Genomic DNA, 23,028 nt, shown 5'->3' on the forward strand with positions numbered 1-23,028 from the left:
GATACTGAAGTGGTTTGCCATTTCCTTCTCCAGCCCATTTGACAGAGGAGAAACCAAAGCAAACAGGGTTAACAGACTTGCCCAGCATCACGTAGCTAGCAAGTGTCTGAGGCTGGATTTGAACTCATGAAGAGAAATCTTCCTGACTCCAAGCCCAGTGTGCTCTACCCACTGAGCCACCTCGCTGCCCTAAGAAATTGAAAAAACAAAACAAAACTTGGAGAGAGGTTTGGAAAGGCTTCCTGTAGAAGAAAGGATTTTACCTGGGCCTTAACAGAAGCCAGGGAAGTCCCTCGATGGACATGAAGAGGGAGAGAATTCTGGGTATGGAGGATAGCCAGAGGAATGCTCAGAGCTGAAGAGCAGATAGCATGCTGGGTAGGGACAGGGAAGAAGAGGCAGGCTATCTTATAGGGAGGGGTTAGCCTGCTTCAGCTTGGCCTCAGGGGGCTGAACCAGCAGTGGTCGGTGGTGCTGCTGTCCACACGCAGAACCTGCCACAGGCTCCTTCACAGGAGGCTTCAAGATTGAGCCAGATGCCCACTCTCTGGGGACACTTTGGAGGGGATTCTCAGAACTGGTTGGACAAGCTGGCCTCAGATGCCCAGAGGCAGCATGGTGGAAAATGAAGGAAGCCTCAAATATGGTGGGTCCCAAAGATCCCCAAGACGTCCCTGAATTCCAGATGGAGGGGGGCAGGGCCCCCACTCTCCTCCTCCTGGCTGGTCCCACTGTGGACTCCTTAGAGGCTGTGGCCAAGGAGGCCGGGGCCGGGAGAAGCTCTGCACAAGAGGCTCCAGTGGCTGCCAGATCCTTTCCAGACCAGCACAGAAATTCCCTGGACAGCTAACTGCTTTGGCAAAGACCTGCCCTCACTGTGGGGGAGGATCTCCCTCTCTGTACTCTAGATTTGACTCTCCTGAGCCAGTCTGGGAGGGCAGACAAGCCACAGTCTGGAAAGAACACTACTGTCCTGAGAACCGGGTTCAGATCCTGCTTCTGATACTGACTCCCTATGTGACCTCAAGCAAAGCACTTTTACCTCAGCTTTCTCAACTGTAAAATGAGGGGGATGGGCAGCCTTTGGGGCCCCTCCCCGAACTATCTCTGATCCGATGGATCGTGTGCATGACCTTGGGCCAGTCATTAATCTCCCCCAGCCTGTTGCCTCCTTCAAAATAAGGGGGTGAGACCCGTCCTCAGACTTCCTGTGACCATGTGGCCCAGAGGGCACTGGGCGGGGGGATCGTGGGTCATGAAGATGATCTCACAGGAGCCCAATGCTCTCATTTGACAAAGAAACGACACTGCCCCTCCTGCTCAGCACATGCCTGGCACCCATCCGGCACTTACTAAATGTTCACTGACTGAACATTTGCAGCTTGTCCTTTCAGTTCTCCTATGGTGAGGGTCACTGGCCTTGGACGCCACTTAATACTGGCCCCTCCCCGGCCTTGGTTTCCTCATCTGTAAAATGGCTGTGTGTGGGGGGTGTAGGGCCAATAGCTTCAGAGGCTCCTTCCAGCAATGCCCCTATGAAGAGTTCTGAATGTGAGCTTGGGGCAGTTTTGACTTTGCATTTTGGAGAACTTTTTCATGAGCCTTAAAATAAACATCTGAGGATTGCAATCATAAATATCCCTTCTTATGAACACTTCCAGATCCTTCACTGTGCAGATACCCCTCCTTCAGGAGCACTTTCTCAAGGTGTAGGACCCAGCTGTACCCCTTCCTATCTGGATGACCTTGGCTAACTCCTCTCTGGGCTCCCCTTCATCTGTAAACAGAAGAAAAGGTGAATGTGATCCCAAGTCCTCCCAGGCCTGACTCTTATGACCCCTCCAGCAGCGGGCAGGACCAGGGGCCTTCCCCAAGGCAAGCATTTCTCTCACCTCAAGCTGTGGAAAACTTTCATATAAGCTGTTGTTGGAACACTCACTCCTCACATGTGGGCAGGCTTATTTGATTCTGAATATAGGACTTTGGTGGGGTCCGTAGATTCGACCTAGGGTTCCAACCTGTCAAGATCCCATTCTGTTACCCAAAGGGATGCATACTGCCCCCTCCTCCCATCTTGTTAAATAGAAAGACATCAATGAAGAAGCAGGCTTGCGGCATCACTCATTCTGAAGGTTAGGAGTGAATTCAAATATCCCCTCTGTTGGAGAATAGACAAGGACATAGACCTGAGGTGCTTGAGAACTTCCTGATCACCAGTTCTTCGGGCCACATCCTTTGTACAGAATTGTGAAGCTAAGAACTCCCATCTTGGGCTCCAGCTAGCTAGCTTGCTCGCTCTAGCTGCAGCATCCCTGCACAAGTAGGTCCCCCGCAGAGGGGGCCTGTTGGAAAGAGTCCTGTGAAAAAATGCCTGTGCAATCAAGATGAGCGAAGCAGAAAGCTGGGAAAACTATTGGCAGCCAGCGTCTCTGACAAAGGCCTCATTTCGAAAATACAGAGAACTGAGTCAAATTTGTAAGAATAAAAGTCATTCCCCAATTGATAAATGTTCAAAGGATATGAACAGGCAGTTCTTAGATCAAGAATTTAAAGCTCTATAATCATATGAAAAAAATGCTCTAAATCACTACTGAGAAATGCGAATTACAGCAACTCTGAGGTACCACCTCACTTCCATGGGACTGGAGACACAAAATGACGAGTAGGCGGACTTCAGCAAAGCCTTCGAAGACTTCTATTGGCTCTAGGCTGAGGGGAGCAGAAGCAGATCATGGGACACGCTAACTGCAGCATTGTGCCATGACCAACTTCTCAGCACTGCATTGACCCGCAACATTCCCAAGACTCCTGATGGAAAACCGCTCGCAAGGACCGTGGGTTCTGCACATGTGGACAATGCACGTTTATGGAGACTTATTTCTTGTGGTTTTTCCCTTTTGTTCTGATTCTTTCACAAAATGACTAATGTAGAAACGTTTACTGTGATCATACGTGTAGACCCTACATCAGATCACACATGCCCTCTTGGGGAGAGGGGAGGGGGATGCTGAAAGCTAAAAATAAGTCTCAAAAATGGCCCATCAGCCTCATACCTGGCACCATGGTCACATTGCCTTCCTTGCCCTTAATCTGATGGCCTAAAGTTCCAACCCCAGGACCTTAGTGAATACTGGGAAATGTTCCCATTTCCACTTCCAACACTCCCTTAAAGGTTCTGACTCCCCAAGCCGCATTAAAACTGCACCTTAGCAAGCTCCCTTCCTTTGGGGTCTGGAAGGAATGCATGCACAAGCCTGGAGCCTACCCTGCTCTCTGAGGAGCCCGGGCCACCCTTCCCAGCCAGCGCTGGGGCTGCTGTATCTTGGATGGTCCTATGCCGCCACCTGCTGGGGAGAGGCCGCACAGCCTTTCCAACCATTTGCTAGTGACACCTCTAAAATGGCTGCAGGCTTCCTAGGCACCAGCAGTATGCACCGTCTTCACGGATAGCCAGGCACCTTGATTTGTCTAAAAAGGGGGTGGATGTCCCTTCCGTTTCTCCTTTCCCAGCATGCACAGGACCTCTTGGGTCAGTGACGAACCAGTCCATCCACCACAGGCAGCAAATCTTGGGAGGGCATCCTGGCACTGACAACTCGGCCCCATGATGCTTTCTGGCCATCTTCCTCCCAGCAACTTTCCCAAAGCAGCCACAACCCAGTCTCTCCTTGACTACCCACCAGCACCTACAAACCTTTAACTAGCTATTAATTCTAATGGGGTGCCCCTTCGCTAACTCAGCCCCCTCAACATGGAGGTCCAAACTTTGGTTCTGAGTCTTTCCCCAATGTCCCATCACCTGGAGCAGACCTGGCAGTGAATACAGGCTCTCCTGGCATCTTTGGTCCTAGTTGAATTTTGGGCACACCTCTTCCAGGTGGGTTTCCTTTCTACTTGTTTTTGGGGCAGTCCTTGGCTGTTCACAGCCTTCTTTCAGGGTTTCTGACCCTGGGCACTGACTCCTCATTCTTTGTAGACAGGTGACTCTATCACTTACCTTCCCAGGAGGAACTGCAGGGTCTCGGTGACCAACCAAAAGCCCCAGAGGATTTCCTTGCCAACTTCCTTACCAAGATTGTGGCCTATCACTATCCTAGGACCTTCAAGTTCCCCCCAGGACCTCTGCTGGTGCCATGCTGCTACTAGCCCTGCCAGTGAAGGGGGGTTTGACACACCCCCATGACTGCTTCATGGCCACGGCTGTGGGGGACCTCTGACAGCACAAAGACAGATGCAAAGGCCTGAGCAGGGATCTCCAAGTGTCCCAGAACAGAAAGGGGCCCAGAGTTGTACCTGGTCAGGGCATGTGGGCAGACCCAGCACAGGGACACACAGTAACATCTCCCAGGAGTCAATCGCTTCGTTACTCAGTGCCTTGATCAAAAGCCCTTTAGGAAACAAGTCCTGCACCAGGTTAGGCCCTTTTAATGTATCCTAAGACAGGCTGCTAAAGCAGGAACCATGAGAATACATTTGCCTTTTTTCTTTACAGCCAAAAAAGGGGATAAAAATGAAACGAAAAACCACTACAGGTATTTGTAGGAAAAAAATGGTTTTGTACATGGGGTATAACATTATAAACTCAAGACAACTCATAGACAAAAAGGTGACCTCCCAGAGCTACCACCCCTCTGCAAAAAGTTTATATGGAACATCCGTCCAGTCAAAACCGCCGCTCTCTCCCTTGAAATGTCATCCAGGTTTGTCCAAGACGCTCACGGGCTGCCTGCCCGTCTGTCTTGGAATGTTCTCAGAAGGCTCCGTCAGTGATTAGACGACAGGAGAAAACCCCCAGAGTCCGTTCACATAGCAGGGGAAAAAGAGAAGGGGGGAAGCTATTCAAACTTCGTCTTTTTTCCTTGTGGCTTGTTGTCACCTCCTCCTCCTCTGCCTCCTCGGAAGCCACCCCGACCTGTGTGCATGAGAGGCCCCCCGTGAATACCAATGAACATCCACAAGACCCCCCCAGGCTCAGCCTCCATCTGCAACAGACCCAGGCTAGCATGCCCTTACCTCCAAAGCTTCCTCGGCCTCCTCTGCCTCCAAAGCCCCCTCGGCCTCCTCTTCCGCCACCTCGGCCCCCGAAGCCTCCCCGGCCACCGCCACCGCCGCCTCGGCCGCCCCCTCGGCCACCAAAGCCGCTAGGCTTGGCCCAGTCCAGGGTTACTTTGTTTCCATCGATCTCCCCATCCTCCATGGCCTCTTTTGCAGCTTTGGCATCTTCCTCTGAGTTGAAGTCGACAAAACCGAACCTAATACAGGGTCAGCAGCAAAGGCACAGGTTGGCAGAGGCAGTGCCAGATGGCAAACGTCCCTTTAATCCAACTCAGTGCCCCTGGGTTTCAAGATTGTCAGGCATGCATCTGTCTCACAGCCACGCACCAGTGTCCCCATAACAGGTGACACATGATACCACGTGGTAGTGAAAGATTATGTTCTTCTCGTGCGAATCCACAGCCTGTCACTGGTAGACAGGGAGGAGCTCATTGAGAAGACACTGAGCCACCTACCCAGGGACCCCGAAGATCCTACCACATACCCTTTCGAAGACCCTGTCTCCCTGTCTGTGACTATCCTGGCACCCACAGAGCCTTGAAACGAATCTTTCAATGTTTCTTCCGTCGTATCTTCAGACAGGCCTTTGACGAACAAGGTTTTGTAGGACTCTGGGGAAAGAAGATGCTGACATGTCATCTCCTGCACTAAGAGGCCCTACAATGTGTCTCAGCACACAGTAGGCTTGTACAAGCCAAAGCGAACGGTGACCAGACCTTCATTGAGTTATGCCCTGAGACATGAGCTGGATCAGAACTTGACTATCTAGAGGAATTTTCTAGAGATTTCATCAGCAATTCTCAGATAATTAGTCATCACATCCAGCTGCAACAAGTCGAGGCCCTCTCCCCATTCTTCAAACTTAGTACTTTATACTAAAGGCCCTTTCTTCTGCAGGTGAAGATCTGGAAATGGAATCTCACTGATTCGGCCCCTCTACCTACGGGGATGGCAGCATGCCCCCCCCCCCCCCGCCCCCTTCACTTACGGTTCCTTGGGGCTGCATTGGCAGCCTTCTGTCCCTTCAGCTCCAGCCGGATGGCTCTGCCTTCAATCTCTATGTTGTTACAAGAATTCAAAGCTTCTTTCGCATCTTCCACTGAGGCAAATTCAATGAATGCGTACCTAGGCAGGAAGGCAAACTATTTAGATGCCCTGGAAGAGTCCCCAAGACACCGGCCTCAAGAGGCACCCATCAGCTCCCGCTGCCCGCTGATGCCCGACCCTCTCACCCTTTGGGTCGGCCTTGGTTGTTCTGGGGCAAGCTGATGGATGTGGCCTTCTCAAATACTTCCTGCAGGCTCTCCTCGGTGGCGCTGTAGGCCAGGTTGTTCAGCACCAGGGTCTTGGAGTCTGTCGGCTTGCTGTTGCCCCCACCCCAGGAGTTATTCTTCCCTCTCGAGTTCTCCTGTCCTTGGCTCTTCTCCCCTGTGTAGTCCAGAATGAGCGCTCGGCCATCGATCTCAGTGCCCTGCTTCTCTTCCAAGGCCTTGTCCACATCTGCTTCGGTCTTAAACTCAACGTAGGCAATTCTGGAAAATGGGGTGGGTGGTCAAGCCAGTGGTTTACTCAACATTTCCAAAAGAGGAAGAACATAAAGGAGGCACACACCACACAGAGGTGGATCTCAGCCTGTGCTAGAGTTAAAAAATTGCACCTGGTGTCTACATATACACTGGACAATGAGGCCAAGGCGGAGACTCTGGGTCCCTAGGGATTGTGGGTGCTAACACGTGGGCAGTCCTGTGGTCAACAGTGCCCAGCTTCCCACTCCCTTGATGGCTCCTACACCCAGGGGCCATCTGATGCAGCTGCTTCACTGTGGGGAATTCTTTCTTCCCTAATGCAGGCAAACCAAGGAGGATTCCGATTCCAAGTGATTTATTTACCCACGGATGCAAAGGTACCAAGAGGAGACTGGGACACTCAATCCACAACACCTTCCCACTTTAACACTTTGTCAAGGGCACAGAAATTCATTGGTGTGTGTCCGCTGAGCTCACACTGTTACAAGCAAGCCTCCCTTTGAAGAGGACTCAGCCGTTGAGATCGAGTCAGGGCAGCAGGGACTGTATGTGCTGCCTGTGGTAGGATATCCAGCACACAGTGTGCCTGCAGCATTAAGTCCCACTGCATTGTACAGCACATTCTCTGACCAGATTGCCCACTTGGGCTTTTTAGTTCTGAAAGCCCCGCCCCAACCCCTCCATCACAAACACCAACCTACCCTTTAGGGGTCCCATCCTTGGTGCAGACCAGCCTGACTTCAATAGCATCTTCAAACACTTCTTTGAGCTCCTCTTGAGTCACTTTATAAGGCAGATTCTTGACAAAGAGTGTTCTTGCGTCTCGGTCTACAGTAGAGAAAGGTCCTGTTACAACTGGGTTTTCTGAAAGGGGCCTGAACAGGAGACACCACCCACAGGAAGAGAACAATGAGGGGCCAGCCCAAAGCCTCCCCTTCCCCTCACCTTTCTTGTTTTCTTTTGCTTTTTCCAGCTTAATTTCAGAGCCAAGCACTTTGGAGCCACTGAGTTCCAGAGCCTTTTCCATGTCTTCAGCAGATTCAAATTCCACATAGCCAAACTTCCTGGAAAGAAGAAAAAAAAGGAGGAAGCTCCAAACCACCACCAGATGAGGGGAAAGATGCCACTAGGCTGGGGTCCAATTCTGGATGAGAACAACCCCATGACGTCCCAAACTGTTGAGATGAAGCCCAGTGGCAAGGGGAACACGCTGACAGCTAAGCAAGGCAGGCAGGTTTGTCCCACATACACCCTTCTTAACTCTATTTCTAGGAAGGTCTGAGGGAAATGCACAGTGAAAATCCCAGCAGTGGTGACTTGGATGGCAGAGACCAACACCATATTTTCTTAAGGGACAGAGTGTCTTTCAGCTCACAATCTGAGGGTGGCCTGGAGCATTCCCCTGACTCAGATCCTAAACATCTGAAAGGAGTCCCTTTCACCACAAAAGGAAGATAATAAGGTTTAAATATATGGCTGCTGTTTCTTCCTGGCCAAGCTCTGCAACTTGGTGCCAAAGACCACCAACTGGCTCAGACCAAGAGACTGAATGGCTGCCTCTAGTGCGTTGGCCACCAAGACTGCAGCAGCTGCCTCAGAGACCCAAGACCAACCACGTAACAGATGGGCATGGCCACAAAGGAGGTATGAGCTCCTGGCATGACCTCCGATCTAGTCTTCAGTCTGAACAGTCACCTAGAGCGTGAGGGTGAAAGACAGGGATGGGCCTTGACCTCCATGCCTTCCTGACTCCATATCCCCTATGTAATGCTTCTCTGGTGTTTCAAGTCAAATCTGCTGAGGTAAGTGTTCTTTTCGACTCTAAATCTGCTAAGCAAAAAACTGCGAGGTCACTTTTTAAAATGCTGGTAGGGGGGGTCCCTGCAGCACCCTGTAAATGTTAACACTCAGGATACTTACCTGGTGGCACCAATGCGGACATCCACAACGGTAAGGTCCTTTTTTGAAAAGAAGTCTGTGATGCCACTTTTCAGCTCAGAGGCAGTTTTGTTGACGTTCAGGTTACCAGCAAAGAGATTGAAATTTGTAGACGCTTCAGCTGTTGCAAAGAAATAATGTGTTAGGAGGGGAAAGGTGACTTTGCTGTAGAGACCCAGAAGCCCAGGAGCACATCAGCTTGTCATAGTGAGTATCAATCAGGCTTCAGAATTAAGTCCCCTGTCAGATCATCACTTGTGCCCACCCCTGCCCCAACTAGAGGCTTGCTTTGGGCCGCACTTACCATCTAGTTTCTGTTTCTTGGCTTCGGGGGCTTTCTGTTTGCCCATTTCCTTTTTCCTCTTTCCAGGTGCTTCTTTCACGGGCACTGAAAAGCATAAGAGCAGCAGGCACATGACCACCTCCTGCCACCAGCCCACTTCTAGTATCACCCAACCAATTCCTGTGCAGCACCTGCTTGCTCTGGGGCCAAGAAAAGGGCCAGACAAATTCAGGCCTGGAGGCACCCACTGACCTAAGGTTTCTTTCTCCAATCCTTACCTTCCTCCTCTTCTTCTTCCTCCTCCTCCTCCTCTTCCTCCTCGTCATCCTCATCTTCATCATCTTCCTCCTCTTCCTCTTCCTCATCATCTTCCTCCTCTGATTCCTTGGCCTTCCCAGATTTCCCCGCAGCAGCTTTCACGGCAGCAGCCTTTCCTTTGGCAGGTGTGGTGTCCATAGCTTCTTCTTCAGAGTCTAAAAAGAATGCCTCTACTTGAGTACTCTCCCATGAGGGAGGGAACAGATGAGTAAGAATGACAATCCTTCCCATTTATTAACAAGCTCCAAGACTTCCAGGAAATGCCGTCCCTATGTCCGATTTTGACAAGTGCGTTAGGGATGGAACCTTTACAGCCACTCATCCAGAGAGAAAAGACTCCACCAGAGATTTCTGGGGGATCACCAGAGGGACTCTTAGAGGACTTTAGGAAATAGGCAATGGGCTGAGGGTGGGGCACTATCTTCCCAGGACCAGACACTAGGTGGTTGATTTCCGGGTGATGCCGCCTCTACTGAGAGAATCTAACTCAGGCCTAAGTGAAGGCCAGTAGAAAGCTTATGGATTTCCTAACAAAGGTTCTTTACCACCACCAGAATAGAAACTTACCATCCTCATCTTCTTCATCCTCGTCACTGTCATCCTCCTCCTCCTCTTCATCGTCCTCCTCATCCTCAGAGTCTTGTTTGGCGGGAGTCGCTCCCATCTTTGTGGCTTTGGGAGGCTCAAATTCTTCATCCTCCTCCTCTTCACTGTCCTCTTCTTCAGACTCACTCTCCTCCTTTTTGGCATTCTTTCCATTTTTTGCCCCTTTGGCTGGGGGCACTGCTGCTTTTGCAGCTGGCTTAGCTGAAGCCGCTCCCTTCTTGCCTGGGGTGACGGCGGCTTTGGCGGGGGTAGCCGCCTTCTTGGCAGGGGCTGGGGTGGCCACCTTCTTACCAGGAGTCACAGCTGCTTTCTTGGATGGTGTGGTGGCGACGACAGCTTTTTTGGTTGGTGGTACCTTCTTTGCTGGTGTGGCCACAGCCTTTTTGCCCTTCTTCTGAGGAACTACAACCTAGTAACAATTTATTTACAAAGTGTTATAATTTACAAAACACTTTTTACCTAAAAGTAAAAAAACAACTCAAGACATAAATATCAAGACAGACTTTAAAGCGCTAACCAACGAAAACAAGGCAGGTCACCCGGTGCCTCCCCTCCCCCTCCCCCAGCAGGGATCCAGAGTCTGAATGGCCCACCCATCTTCCACTACAACCTGTACCCTGAGAACTTGCTCATACAGATATGAAGTGCTGGAATTTAAGTCAGGCCTGGGCTAAAAAGTTTTGAAAGGGGCAGGGAGGAAAGCATCAAGAATCAGGCACTATACATGGCCAACTCAAAACTGTAATTTGGGTGCCAAAGAGGGCAATGCAATTCCACTGTCACTCTGTTCTATTCTGGGTACATCATACAATTTGTTCCACGCTATCTACCCTCAAGTACTGCATGCCCATCTGGGTCTGAAGTGCTAGAGTATAAGCTCCCTGAGGGAGTTTGATCTAAATCGTCCTCCTGAACTCCCTAATGCTTGCCAGGAGGCAGCTCCAAAAAGAGGTTGGACTAGGTGGGTCTTTGAGGCCTCTTCCAGCCCTGGATCTGTTACCCTATGAACAAGGTTCTGTGATTCTAGCTTGTCAATTAGATTCTCAAGGACCCTGGATTCAGAAATTCCCAATCCTCCAAGTCATGTCAGAGCTAGGAAAGAACTTGGTCTAACCTGTTTTATGGATGAGGAAACAGAAAGTCAAGCATGTGGAAAGGAGCCAAGTCTGTACTTTAAGTATAAGCACGTTCTCCCCTTTGGATAGAACTTACATCCTAGCAATCCAAGTTAAGGTCCATGCCTCTATTTTTAAGGCTATTAATATTAAAAAGCATCTGAATCAACAACGTTTTCAGTCAACATCGAGTTTTTCTTACCTTCTTCCAAAGACATCAGGGAAGAGGCTAACACCACATATTTAGCCGTGCCAAGGTTAGCCTAACAGCCCACAACTCTAAAGCAGTGAGTGGATTCAACCACCCCAACAAAGGCTGCTGGGCTCTATTCTAGGCAAGGCAAGGGTCCTGCCTAGTTGTAAGCATTAATTAGCCCACGTAAAGAGTTCACAAACGCCCTGTGAATTTCAGGGAACTCCTTATTGAGGTGTTCTTTAGCATCTTTCCTAGAAAAGTGTGCCCCAAGAGTCACCTAAGCCCTTATCAATGCTGCCTGCCCTCCAAGATAGTTTGGACTTTCAATTAATTTCTCCCTTATTCTCCCAGATTTGAACATTGCTGTGACCAGCCCCCCAAAATTATCCTTTATCTAATGAAGGTTTAAAATGAACAGATGCCAACGAAACAGTTACACAGCATCAAACTTTGCCAAAGTCTTGCCTACCAATTTCCTTTGAGTCTCTGAAGAGTTTAGTTTGCTTTCTTTACACAACAAAAATCATTTCTGTATGAAGTTGCAAAGTTACCTCTTCTCCACTGCTTTCTTCATCTTCTGACATGTCCTCATCTTCACTGTCTTCCACCTCCTTTGGGGGAGGGGCCATTTTCTTTGGCTCACCCTGATTTTTAGCAGCCTAGAGTTTAAGACCAAAAGAGCATGACACTTATATTCCAGCACCTCAAGTTTTCTCCTAGGAGGTCAGAAGCATCAAAGATAACCATCAAATTTATAAAGTTTGCCAGCTTCCAAATGGGCCCAAAACCCACCATTTCAGGTTAGGCAGTTCTCCTTATGGAAAGATCCCTCCCCTTTCCCAGCCTCCCTCCTGATGCCAACAACTAAAGAATATTTGAAAATTCTGGTCAACTGCAGACCTCCAAAACACCGAAATGGAAGGTCACCAAATTAAAGCCAAGTGCTCCAAGCCAATACTTGTTTGTTGCTCGTTACAAGGGAATGCGCCCCCCAACGTTCCAGTAAATAGCTTTCACATCTGCTCTGAACCACTACTAGAGTTCTAGCGTTCCTCTGACTTTCCCAAAAACTTGACTCGAACAGACTTTTGGGACTTTGGTTAAGGGCCACCCACCAGCAAGGCCACGTGGGGCGGCGAGTTAGCACGTGCTGAGAGCACTGCCCAGGCTACAAATCCAGCCCCTCCCCCCCTACCCGGGCACTCCGGCGGCAAGGACCCTTATTCCCGTCAGTCCGTCCCCTCCAGGCACCCCGGAAGCCTCGGATTCCCCAGGCCCTGCCCAGCTCCTCTCTCCCTTACCGCAGACTTTCCGCTCCCCCTCCAGATCAACCCCAGGGAGGGATCAGACATGGGTTAAGTCAGGGGTCGGCAGGACCATGAGGCCACGTGGTCACGGCTGCCCTTCTGACAGATGAGGGACCTGGGGCCCGCGGCCACCCAGGGACCCGGGTTTGAGGCCGGCCCGGTTCCGGCCACCCCGTTCTCCCCGAGGCCGCCACACGCGGACACCGACCCACATGGCCGGCAAGCCCCGCGCCCACGTGCGAACCTCCCGGACACGTGCGCCAGCCGGGGCCGGCCCACGGCGCACGGCGATGACTTCCCGGCGGCCCTGGCCCCATCGCTCCCTCCCTCTTCGGGGCCCAGCGCGCACGCGCGGCCTCCGGGCCTCCCTCCCCGCCTTCCCTCCCGCCGCTCTCCGCTCCGGGCTCCCAGGGCCCTCGCCTCCCGCCCGCAGGGACAGCAGCGGCGGCGGCGGCTCCGAGTCGCGCGAGACTTCTCGGGAGCCCCGCGCCGCGCACGCGCCGTCGCGCTCCTCCCCGCTCTCGCGCGCCCAGGCCCGCTAGGCCCCGCAGCCCTGGGGGCGCGTGGCGGCGCTGGGCCTACGTCTCTCACCTTCCCCAACTTCACCATGGTGGAGGCGCGTGACTAGGGCGCGGAGAGTGCAGATCCGTCGGCCGAGGCCCAGGCAATGTCGGTGGCGGCGGAGAGCGAGGGCAGGAGTCCGTCCGCGAGCAGCCCTTTGCTGGCCGAGACTGAGACGAAAGACTGAGCCTGCCCCCTCGGCGCGACTGGAAAGGAGCTCGCCCCGACCCCGTGACGCCCTGGCGGCCAACCAGCGCCCGCTCCCCGCCCCCGAGCCCGCGCCGGCCAATCCAAGGCTGATCCAGGCCGAGGGGGCGGGGCTGATGGAGCGGGGGGGCCTCGCCGGGGCGGGGCGCGCAAGAGCGCCGGGCGCGAGGCGGGAGCTGCATGCTGATTGGCCGGTGGGCGGGGCGCGCTCGGGAGTGGAATGGAACGCGGCGGAACGCGGGGGAGCACGTGGCGCCAGGGCGCAGCCTGCCCACGTGTGGCCTCTGGTCGCCCGGTGGCGGACATCTTGATCCCCGCCGGGCTGGATTAACGGGGGAGAGCCAGGATGCCACCCCGGGCAGGGAACCTCACGTGGGGCGGAGAGCACCGTACGGACCCGAGCTCCGGTCCAGCCCCAGCCCCGTCCTAGCCCCCTGACCCCCTCCAAGTCAGGCCAACACAGCCTGCCTCAGTTTCCTTGTCTGTCAAATGCAAAGAGGCCTCAGTGGCTTCTAAGAGCCCATGCATCCGAGACCCTCCATCCTCGTGCAGGGCCTGCCTCCCTGAGCCTCCGTCTTCCCCATCTGTACAATGGGTTATGGAAGGGCCCCTTTTGCCCCAGGCTTTCGTTCGGTGAGCTCTGCAAAGCTCCAGACACCGGCCAGAGGGCGGGCAACTTGAGCTCAGTTTCCCCGTCTGTAAAGTGGCCTCTTCGGCCCCTCCCTCCCAGTGCCCAATCTCGGGTCCCCCCGCCCCCCCCCCCCCCCCCCCCCCGCAGAGGAGCCATCGAGGGAGCCGCTCCCAGCGCCCCCCCACCCCCATCCAGGGGCCGTGCTGAGTGACATGACTGGCCCCGGGGACCCCACCAGAAGGGGTCAGGGCCTCTTCAGGAGGCCGGTGATCCTGCGGGGAGGGCTGATTGTCCTAGCCCCCAGGCCCAGGGCTGGCTTTGCGCACACTGACTCACAGGGGCCCAGATCGGCTCTTTCAGAGTAGGGGAGCAGGGAGCGCCGGGCCCCCACCAGAGCTAGAGCAGAATGGGCAGACCCAAAGGGTCTAGAGTCCAGGAAGCTGCAGCTGGGCAGGGGACAGGCCGGAGCCCACGGCCATGCCCTAGGGACCCGGGTGCCTGCAGGTAGAGGGGCGGGCAAGAGTTTAGCTTCACCCACTCAATTCCTGGCCCCAGAAAAGGTGCTTTAGGCCTAGGAAAGAGCAGGACAAAAGTTCTTAAATGTGTGAATGTTCTCAGTTAGGTTCGATTTCAAATGACCAAAACCCCCTCCTTTGTCTGAGGCGTCCCCAGACTCTCCTTCTACACCCAAGTCACTGCTGGAGATCACCAGAGCCAGGACCACCTTGGGCCCCTTCAGCCACTTCCTGACTCTGTTCCCTCAGGTGGGCTTCCTAGGGATTCTCACATCTCGAGACCATGGGCCCTCAAAGGTCTGGGTGAGAGCTACGCCTTCGGAACCCAGAAATAAGCAGATGGGACCTCAGAAGGAGCCTGGAAAATTGGAGGGGAAACCCCAGGGCTGCAGAAGAGCAATTGTCCTGATTTTCTAAAGAGGAAAGAGAATGGAGTCTGCCAGATGTAGGCCAAGGAGCAAGAATCTCCAATGCTCTATTAAAGGGATAAAGATGTAGAAAAGGAAGCGGTGATCTCCGAGAGGCAGCCTGGCTTCGTGGAAACAAGTCAAGCCCAGTGACCAGATTGCCTTTTTGGTGCTTTATGAGACTGGTAGGTCAGGGAAAACATTGGATGTGTCTTAGCTAGATTTTTGTACCACATCTGATTGACTAATGTCATTCTTACGGAAACTTGAGTCAATAAGCATTTATTAAGTGCCTACTACTTATCAGGCACTGAGCTCAACAGTAGGGATGGAAAGAAAGGCAAAGGACAGTTCCTGCCCTCAAGAAACTCATCCTCTGATGGGGGAGACTGCATGCAGAATTCAATCTACAAACAAGCTAGAGACAGGCTGACCTGGAGAGAAGGACCATTAAGGAGGCATGGGAAGAACTTTTCATGGAAAGTAAGAATTTAATTGGGACTCAAAGCTGGGAGACACAGAGGAGGAGGGGGAGCTTTCCAGGTGTGGGGGACAGCCAGGGAAAAAGTCTGGAGTTGGGAAATGGAGCATAATGTGAACGAGGAGGACATATCACTGCGTTCGGAGAATGTGGAAGACGGAGAAGGCTGGAAGGGTTCAGGATACAAAGAGCTTTAAAAGCCAAACAGAGGAGTCTGTGTCTGATCCTGAAGGCAATTGGGGGCCACGAGAGTTGATTACTTGGGGGGGGAGTCAAGGAAAGAAAGGAGAGTGACGTGATGGGACCTGAGATTTAGGAAAATCCCTTTGATGGGCTGGAGGGGAGACACTTGAGGCAGGCTGACCCCCCAGCAGCTATGGCCGTAGTCCAAGCATGAGGTGATGAGGGGCTGCACCAGGGTGGGGGGGGGGTCAGAGGAGAGAAGGGGGTGTATTAGAGACATGCAGGTCTTGGCAACTGATTGGCTGAGGTTGTAAGCCTCAGGGACAGGGAGGACAATGGGGCTCTCCACAGGAACAGGAATGTTAGGAAAAGGGAAGCATTTGGGGGGACGAAAATGAGTTGCTTTGGACATACTCAGTTTAATATGTGTCCAGGGCCCCCAGTTTGAGATATCCCCTGGGGGTGGGGACAAAAAGAGGCAAAAGACAATCCTTGCCCTCGAAGAGCTCAATCTGAGGGGGAGACTAAATGACGGTGTACAAACAAGCCACAGTCAGGAAAAATAGGAAATGATCCACAGAGGGAAGGAACCAGAGTTATTTGGGCTTGGGAAAGGCTTCCTGGAGAAGGTGGGGTTTTAGTTGGGACTTAGAGGAAGCCGGAGAGGTCAAAGGTAGAGGTGAGAATGGGGGAGTATTCCAGACACCAGGGACAATTCCCAGAGCCAAGAGATGGAGGGTCTTGTTCCTAACCCAGCTAAGAGGCCGGTGTCACTGGATTGAAGAGAACACATTGGGGAGTAAGGTGTAAGAAGAGGGGGCAGGTTAGGAAGGGCTTTGAATGTAGTTGATCCTGGAGGACATAGGGATCCCCTGCAGTTTCTTGAGTAGGGGAGTGACATGGTCAGACCTGTGCTGTGACAAGATCACCTTGGTGGCTGAGGACTAGTGGGCAGAGGCCTGATTTTCCAGCAGCTATTGGAACCTTCAGACAAACTCAATACAGATATGTCTTTTTTTTTTTTGAGGGGGAGGGCCAGGCAATTGGGGTTAAGTGACTTACCCAAGGTCACACAGCTAGTAAGTGTGTCAAGTGTCTGAGGCTGGATTTGAACTCAGGTCTTCTGGACTCTGAGATGTCTCTGTTGGGCACTCGGGGCCTTCCACCAGCTGACTCTTGTCTCACCAGCCTTTCTAGGCTTGTTGCACATTTTTCCCCTTTGCACAGTCTGTGATGCAGACTAAGTGGATCTCTTGCTGTTTCTCCCCTCTCCAAGCCTTTGCATGGGCAGTCCACTATGCCTGAAGTGTTCTTCCTCTTCATCTCTGCATGTCCTTCCAAACTCAATTCAGATGCCTCTCCTTTACCCCCAGCTACTAATGAGCACTAAAACTACTCACATATACCTTGTACACATTTTGTATTTAGTTAGGTGGTGCCACAGTGAATAGATTCTAGAATCAGGAAGACTCTTCTTCCTGAGTTCAAATCTGGCCTCAGATACTTCCTAGCTGTGTGACCCTGGGCAAGTCACTTCACCCTGTTTGCCTCAGTTTCCTCATTTGTCAAATGAGCTGGAGAAGGAAATGGCAAAGCACTCCAGGACCTTTGCCAAGGAAACCCCAAGTGGGGTCACAGAGAGTCAGACATGCAGGCATAACATATCCTTGCTTGAGTTGCTGGCAAGGACAGTATTGACTGGAGTGGATGCCCTCCAAGGGATGGGGGAGGGCCCTAAATCCAATTAGCAAGCATTTATTAAGAGCAGTCTTATACCTCACTCCCCACCACTCACTCTTCGATCCAGTGACCCCAGCCTTCTGGCTGTGCCATGAACAAGATCCTCCATCTCTCAGCTCTGAGCATTCTTTGGCTGCCCCCCCACCCCTTCCCATGCCTGGAACACTGTCCTTCCTTCCCTCTGGTCACAGGCCTCTCTGGCTTCCTCTAAGTCACCACTAAAATTCCGCCTTCTCCAGCAAGCCCTCCTGCCTTCTCCCTTTTAATGATTTCCTATTTGTCTTGTATGTAGCCTGCTTTGTTTGCAAGTGCTCTCCCCCTTTAGACTGTAAGCTCCTTGAGGTCAGGGACTGTCTTTTGCCTCTTTTTTGTAAAGCTCCTGGCACACAGTAGGTGCTTCAGAAAGGTTTTTTGATGGATGGCTTGCTTGCTTACTATGTCAGGGACTGGGTTAAGCACTTGGGAAGTAGACAGACCATCCCAAAGCTAAAAGATGCCCACTTATTTACTTCAGTGCCAGGCTTTTGTTTTCATTGCTTTAAGCTGAGGTCATACGGAGGATGTACTGGCAGCCTCCTGTCCTCTAGGTATAGACGTAAACCCTCCAACTAAGGTAAATGTGGGCATGCCCACATCAGTGAAGAAGGCTCTCTTGAGACTGACAGAAAATCCAGGGAAAACAATACGGAACAAAGGATTAGGTGGGGGAGATCGAGAATTAAATTTTACACTTAGTCAGCTAGCATTAAGGGCCTACTATGTGTCAGGCATCGTGCTAAGTGCTAGGGATACAAAGAAAAGCAAAAGACAGTCCCTGCCCTCGAGGAGCTCCCAGACTTAAGGGGGAGGGGGCGTGCAAGCAAATGTGTACAAACAAGAGGCAGAGTAAGAGGGAGGTGGTCTCTGAGAGAAGGTTACCAGGGAGGGAGGGCAGACAGATGGGAACAGTTCCAGGAAAGGCCTCCTGGGATTTTAGCTGAGTCTTGAAGGCAGGCAGTGAAACTGAGAGGTGGAAGGAAGAGGGAGAATGTGGGCATCCTGTGCAAGGAATGGCCAGGAGACCAAGGTCCCTGGATCCCAGAGCATGTGGAATGGAGAAAGATGTGAGAAGCCTGGAAAGGTAGGAAGAGACCGAGTTATGAAGGACTTTAAACAGAGGATATTGTAACTGATTCTGGGGGGTGTAGGGAGTCACTGAGTTTATTGAATAGGGGATGACATGCGGTCACTGCGATAGCCGAATGGAGGATGGATTGGAGTAGGGGGAGACTTGAGGCGGGCTAGTCCAGGTGAGAGGTAAGGGGACATACGTGAGAGCCGACATCAAGGGAGAGGTCGGCTAATGTAGAATGAGTGCAAGGGGGCTGCTAGGGGTAGCAGCGCAGTCGTGAGCCTGGGTGACTAGGAGGTTGGTGGTGCGTTTGGACCGTAATAAAATAATAAATAATAAAATGACAGCTATTATGAATAATAAATAATAAAATTATATATATACATATATATACATATATATAAAATAATTTAAAAACTGGCAGGAAGAAAGGAAAGAGAATGAGTTCTGGACACGGAAGTTGTGGGTTAGTCCAGTTGGCAGCACTGAGCTAACATGTTTAAATACCCTATAGATAATGTATAGAAAAAATAGAAGTCATTCACTGCAAGCTCTCTTTTCTCCCTCCCTCTACATCCCCTCTATCCCTGACATCAATCTCGGGCAGAAAAGGGGAAAGCCACAGAGGACGTGCTACGTTTGCCGGGATCCAAGAGTTGGAAGAGACCTCCACAGCCACGCTGCCCAGCTCCATTCCCAGAAGACATCTCCATAACACACCGTCCAGCCTCTGGGTAAGGACCTTCAAACATTTCCAAACAGACCGTGTGACTTATGGACAGCTCTAATCCCCCAGCGGAGAAGCATGCAAAGGACAGCAGCAAAGAGCTGTCAAAAGGAGAACTGCAAACTATTAACAGCCACGAGAAAGAATGTTCCCTATCACCGATCGCAGAAATACACATCAAAACAACCCTGAAGGGGCAGCTAGGTGGCGCAGTGAGTAGAGCGCTCGTCCTGGAGTCAGGAGGACCTGAGTTCAAATTTGGACTCAGACACTTGACACACTAGATAGGTGACCTTGGGCAAGTCACTTAACCCCAATTGCCCTGCCTTCCCCCCTCAAAAAAAAAACAACCCTGAAGGTTGACCACACACCCTGCAAAGATGACAAAAGATGGGAAAGGTCAACGTCAGAAGGGTTCTGGGAATAACTCTGGTTACAAAGACACACTGATGCATTGTTGGTGGAGCTGTGAATCAGTAGGGCTGTTTTGGAATTACGCAAACAAAGTAACTGAAACATTTGGCCCAGAGATCCCCTGCTGTGTTTATACCCCGAGGAGGCCTTCAAAAAGAAGAGAGCACCGAAGTACTCATAGTAACACCTTTTGTGATAGCTAAGAGCGGGAACAAAGTAGCCATCCACGGAGCGGGGGATGAGATGACAGTGCATGAGTGTACTCAGATGTTCCTGTGTGTAAGAAACGATGAATGTGACGAATACAGAGAAGCGCGGAAAGATTTACCTGAACCGATGCAGAATTAAGTCAGCAGAGCCGGGGGAACAATATACGCACATGTAAACGGGAAGAACCCCCACAAAACAATCCAGACTGAGTGCTGAAACATTACAAAGAACAGGGGAGACAGCTGGTGGCGCAGTGGTTGGAGCACCAGGCCTAGGGTCAGAAAGACCCGAGTTCAGATGTGACCTCAGACACTTCCTGGCCGTGTGACCCTGGGCAAGTCACTTCACCCTGCTTGCCTCAGTTTCCTCATCTGTAAAATGAGCCGGAGAAGGAAACGGCGAACCGCTCTAGTATCTCTGCCAAGGAAACCCCAAATGGGGGCACGAAGAGTCGGACACGACTGAACAACAACAAAGAACGAACACGGCCCCGAAGAAGAGACGCGAGAAGACCCCAGCCCTTTCCAGAGGTGGGATGTCAATGTCTTGTTCTGGTTTGCTGATTTTTTTCTCTTCTTTTTTTTCTTTAAAAAACATTCGTTATATGGGATGGCTCTCTGGGAAGGGGGAAGAAAGGGACGCTGGGAGAAATCGGGGGATATAAAAAATAGCAATAAACATTTATCTTTTCAAAAAGATTAAATTCACCTCTTAGTGCAGTGCCTGGTACACAGTAGGCACCATATAAATGCTTATTTCCTTCCCTTCCCCCCCCACCTCCCCACCCTCATCTTTACTGGTCTGAGCTCAACATGCCCACTTCATTCAGCTGACCCTACACCTTGGTGCACTCCTCTAGATACTTTCTAGCTTCTCAATATCTTTCCTAAAATGTCCTTTCTGACTTGAACCCCAGCCATGGTCTGACTAGTACCAAGACACTCTCACCATCTAGTCCTGGTAGTTCTGTCCCTCTTAATGTGGTCCAGTGTCATATCAGCTTTCTTGGCTGCACCAACGCGAGGCTGACTCATCAAGCTTGTGGTCCACTAAGACCCCCAGATTTTCAGATAAACCAATCCTTCCGTGTCTCCCCTGTCCTATACTTGTGACGTTGATTTTTTTTAACCCAACTATAAGACTTTTACATTTATTCTTATTAAACTTCACCTTAGTGAATTCAACGCATAGTTCTAGTCTGTCAAAATCTTTTGGAATCCTGAATCTGTCATTCAGTGTGTTAGTTCTCCCTCCCATCTTAGTGCTGTGTCCAGATGAAATAAACATAGCTTCTAGGCCTTTATCCAAGTCATTGACATTAAGACCATTTACAAACATTCATTTAACTGTTGGTGCTCTGGACACCAATGGGTTTTATGGGACACATGGAAAGAAATAAACATTTATTAAGTGCCTACTATGTGCCAGTCCCCGTGCCCAAACATTTAACGAATATTATCTCCAGATAATCGGTGCTACTTTTACCTCCTTTCTCCAGTAGAGAAAACTGAAGCACGCAGCACTGAAGTGACTCCGCCAGGGTCACACCCATGGTAAGTGTCTTCCAGGTTCCAGACCCAGTCCTTTGTCCCCTGGCCAGGCAGTCCCCTGAGGACCCTCTCACCCTGCAGTGCTCACACAAAGCCCACAGAGTCGTGCTTTAGTGTTAATCAGGGGGAGGAATGAGGAATGTCCTAGCCTAGAGAAGAGTGGGGTGGCTGGGGCAGAGAAGGGACTTAGCCTGGAAAAGAGACTGGATCTCTTCCGCTTGGCTTTGGGGAGTGCAATCAGGAAGGGGCAAAGGTGCAGAAATACAAGCTGAGGCTTGTTGTCCAGAAGAGCTTCTTCAAGATTGGAGCTGTCCTAAGTGGCATAGGGGTGGGTGGGACAGGGGAGGAGATTCTTTGGTTTGTCCCATGGCCTCCCAGGACCCTCCAACGCCCAGAGTCTCTGATTCTGGGAGCCCCCGAAGGGGCTCGAGGCTTAGCACAATGCCTGGCACATCGTAGGTGCTTCATAAATGTTTGTTGGTTGGTTGACTCCCCGGCAACCTTGCCTTGGGCCAAGCTTTGAGAAACCTGGCCTACAGCCCTTAGCCCTCCCCACTCCCCCAAACTGCCAACCCTTCCTATGGCCCCGCCCCCTTCGTTCCGGCCCCTTAGTAGGGACGCTCCCTCCCCTCTTCTGCCTGAGTCCAGCAGCTGGACCTCTCAGCCCTTGATGGAGAAGTCGGCCTTTTCTGCCTCTGACCCCAGCACCTGGCCGGACTCAAGCCGGCCCCGGCATCTCCGAGGTGGCTCAGCCTAGGCGGCCTCCCCGAGACTGACCATCTTTCGCCCCGCCCCCGAAGCCCAGGTGAGCTCCGCCTCCGGAGGATTGGCTGAACTCAGCCGATGAGCGCATGCAACGGCCAATAAGGACGAGGCACCCGCCCTGGTCCGGGCTCGGAGCCAATCGCTCGTCTTTTGAGCCTCAGCCCAGGGAGGTCGCTGCTATCGCCCCACCTTACAGGTGAGGAAGCTGCGTCCGCGAGGTTGAGTGGTGTGCCTGGGGTCCGGTACCTGCGAGTAGCCGAGGCGGGATTGAAGCCGGGGCTTCCTAACGAGTCACTGAGGGTCCGAGAGCACCGAAGGCAGTTTCCTCACAGAAATGTCCCTACAGATCGTGTTCGCACGCACTTCATAGGTCGCTTTCTCTGCGCATGTCAAATGTCACCCTGGGAGAAGATGCGCCCTTGAAGGCAAGGAAGACTCTCTAATTTAGGATCAGAGAAAGAGAACCAACCCCAGCTCAGGGAGCAGGCAGCGTTTCGCACCTGTTGTCTTTCGCTTCTCCCAGGGAGGGGCGGGGGGGGGGCGGGGCTGAGGCTTCTCTTTTAAAGATTCCAGCCTGAGTGAAAGAGAAATTTCTCAGGAGACCCCCGGGCCCAGGAAGAGCCAGAGGACGCTAAAATGCGCTGCACAGAAAACATGGGCGGCTGAGAGAGAACAGGCTGCTCAGGTCCCCAGGTCCTGGGCCTGGAAAGCAGCATCTTGTTCAAACCAAGGAGCTAGAATCAGAAGATTTAAAGCTGGGAAGGAGAATAGACACAATTTAGTTGACCACTCATTTTTACAAATGGGGAAACTGAGGCCCAGGGATGGGGAAGGGTCTTGCCAAAGGTACCATAGCAGAGCCAGGAGGAGAACTGGGGTCTCCTAACCCATAATTCCATGCAGAGGCTGGGGCTTCTCAAGGCCTTTTCAGAGGTGTGGGAGTCTGTCACAGACCCCAGGTGTTAGAAAAGGTCTTCTTGAGCCCCACCCCCATCCTTCTTAGACCTACCCCTCCTCCATCCTAAGGTAGGCATGACAGCCCCCTCCCCCTGCCAACACCCAAGGCCCCCAACCCATCAGCCCCTCAACCCCCCACCCCATTAAAGGAGAAGGAATAAATCAAATGGGGATTGGGGTTAAATCTGACTGGTTCCTTGCAGGTAGTAGTAGGATGCCCTAAAA

The 23,028-nt window shown here is 51.9% G+C and overlaps 1 protein-coding gene and 2 non-coding genes across 3 annotated transcripts; all 3 read right to left on the reverse strand.

Annotated features, from left to right (window-relative positions):
- Positions 1-4,409: 4,409 nt before the first annotated feature.
- On the reverse strand, positions 4,410-13,125 carry NCL (nucleolin). The gene is made up of 13 exons (XM_036767788.1): positions 12,936-13,125; positions 11,589-11,696; positions 9,688-10,135; positions 9,081-9,275; positions 8,824-8,907; positions 8,502-8,640; positions 7,527-7,645; positions 7,283-7,409; positions 6,288-6,587; positions 6,044-6,180; positions 5,540-5,666; positions 5,014-5,252; positions 4,410-4,912 (listed from the first exon to the last, which is right to left on the reverse strand). The coding sequence occupies exons 1-13, from the start codon at positions 12,951-12,953 to the stop codon at positions 4,836-4,838; spliced, it is 2,118 nt and encodes a 705-aa protein (XP_036623683.1). The 5' UTR covers positions 12,954-13,125; the 3' UTR covers positions 4,410-4,835.
- On the reverse strand, positions 5,801-5,879 carry LOC118858848. The gene has a single exon (XR_005010971.1). It is a non-coding gene; the product is annotated as a small nucleolar RNA SNORD20 (small nucleolar RNA).
- Positions 8,709-8,781, reverse strand: LOC118858844. Its single transcript, XR_005010967.1, has one exon. It is a non-coding gene; the product is annotated as a small nucleolar RNA SNORD82 (small nucleolar RNA).
- Positions 13,126-23,028: the final 9,903 nt, after the last annotated feature.

The sequence above is a fragment of the Trichosurus vulpecula genome, chromosome 7 (assembly GCF_011100635.1).
Source record: "Trichosurus vulpecula isolate mTriVul1 chromosome 7, mTriVul1.pri, whole genome shotgun sequence".
In the NCBI taxonomy this organism is placed as follows: domain Eukaryota; kingdom Metazoa; phylum Chordata; class Mammalia; order Diprotodontia; family Phalangeridae; genus Trichosurus; species Trichosurus vulpecula.

Coding starts and splice junctions, on each gene's coding strand:
- NCL (XM_036767788.1), bottom strand. Junction 8,908..9,080: donor GGAAGAAGAAGAGGAGGAAG/GTAAGGATTGGA, acceptor TATGCTTTTCAG/TGCCCGTGAAAGAAGCACCT. Junction 7,646..8,501: donor GTCCGCATTGGTGCCACCAG/GTAAGTATCCTG, acceptor TCTTCTTTCCAG/GAAGTTTGGCTATGTGGAAT.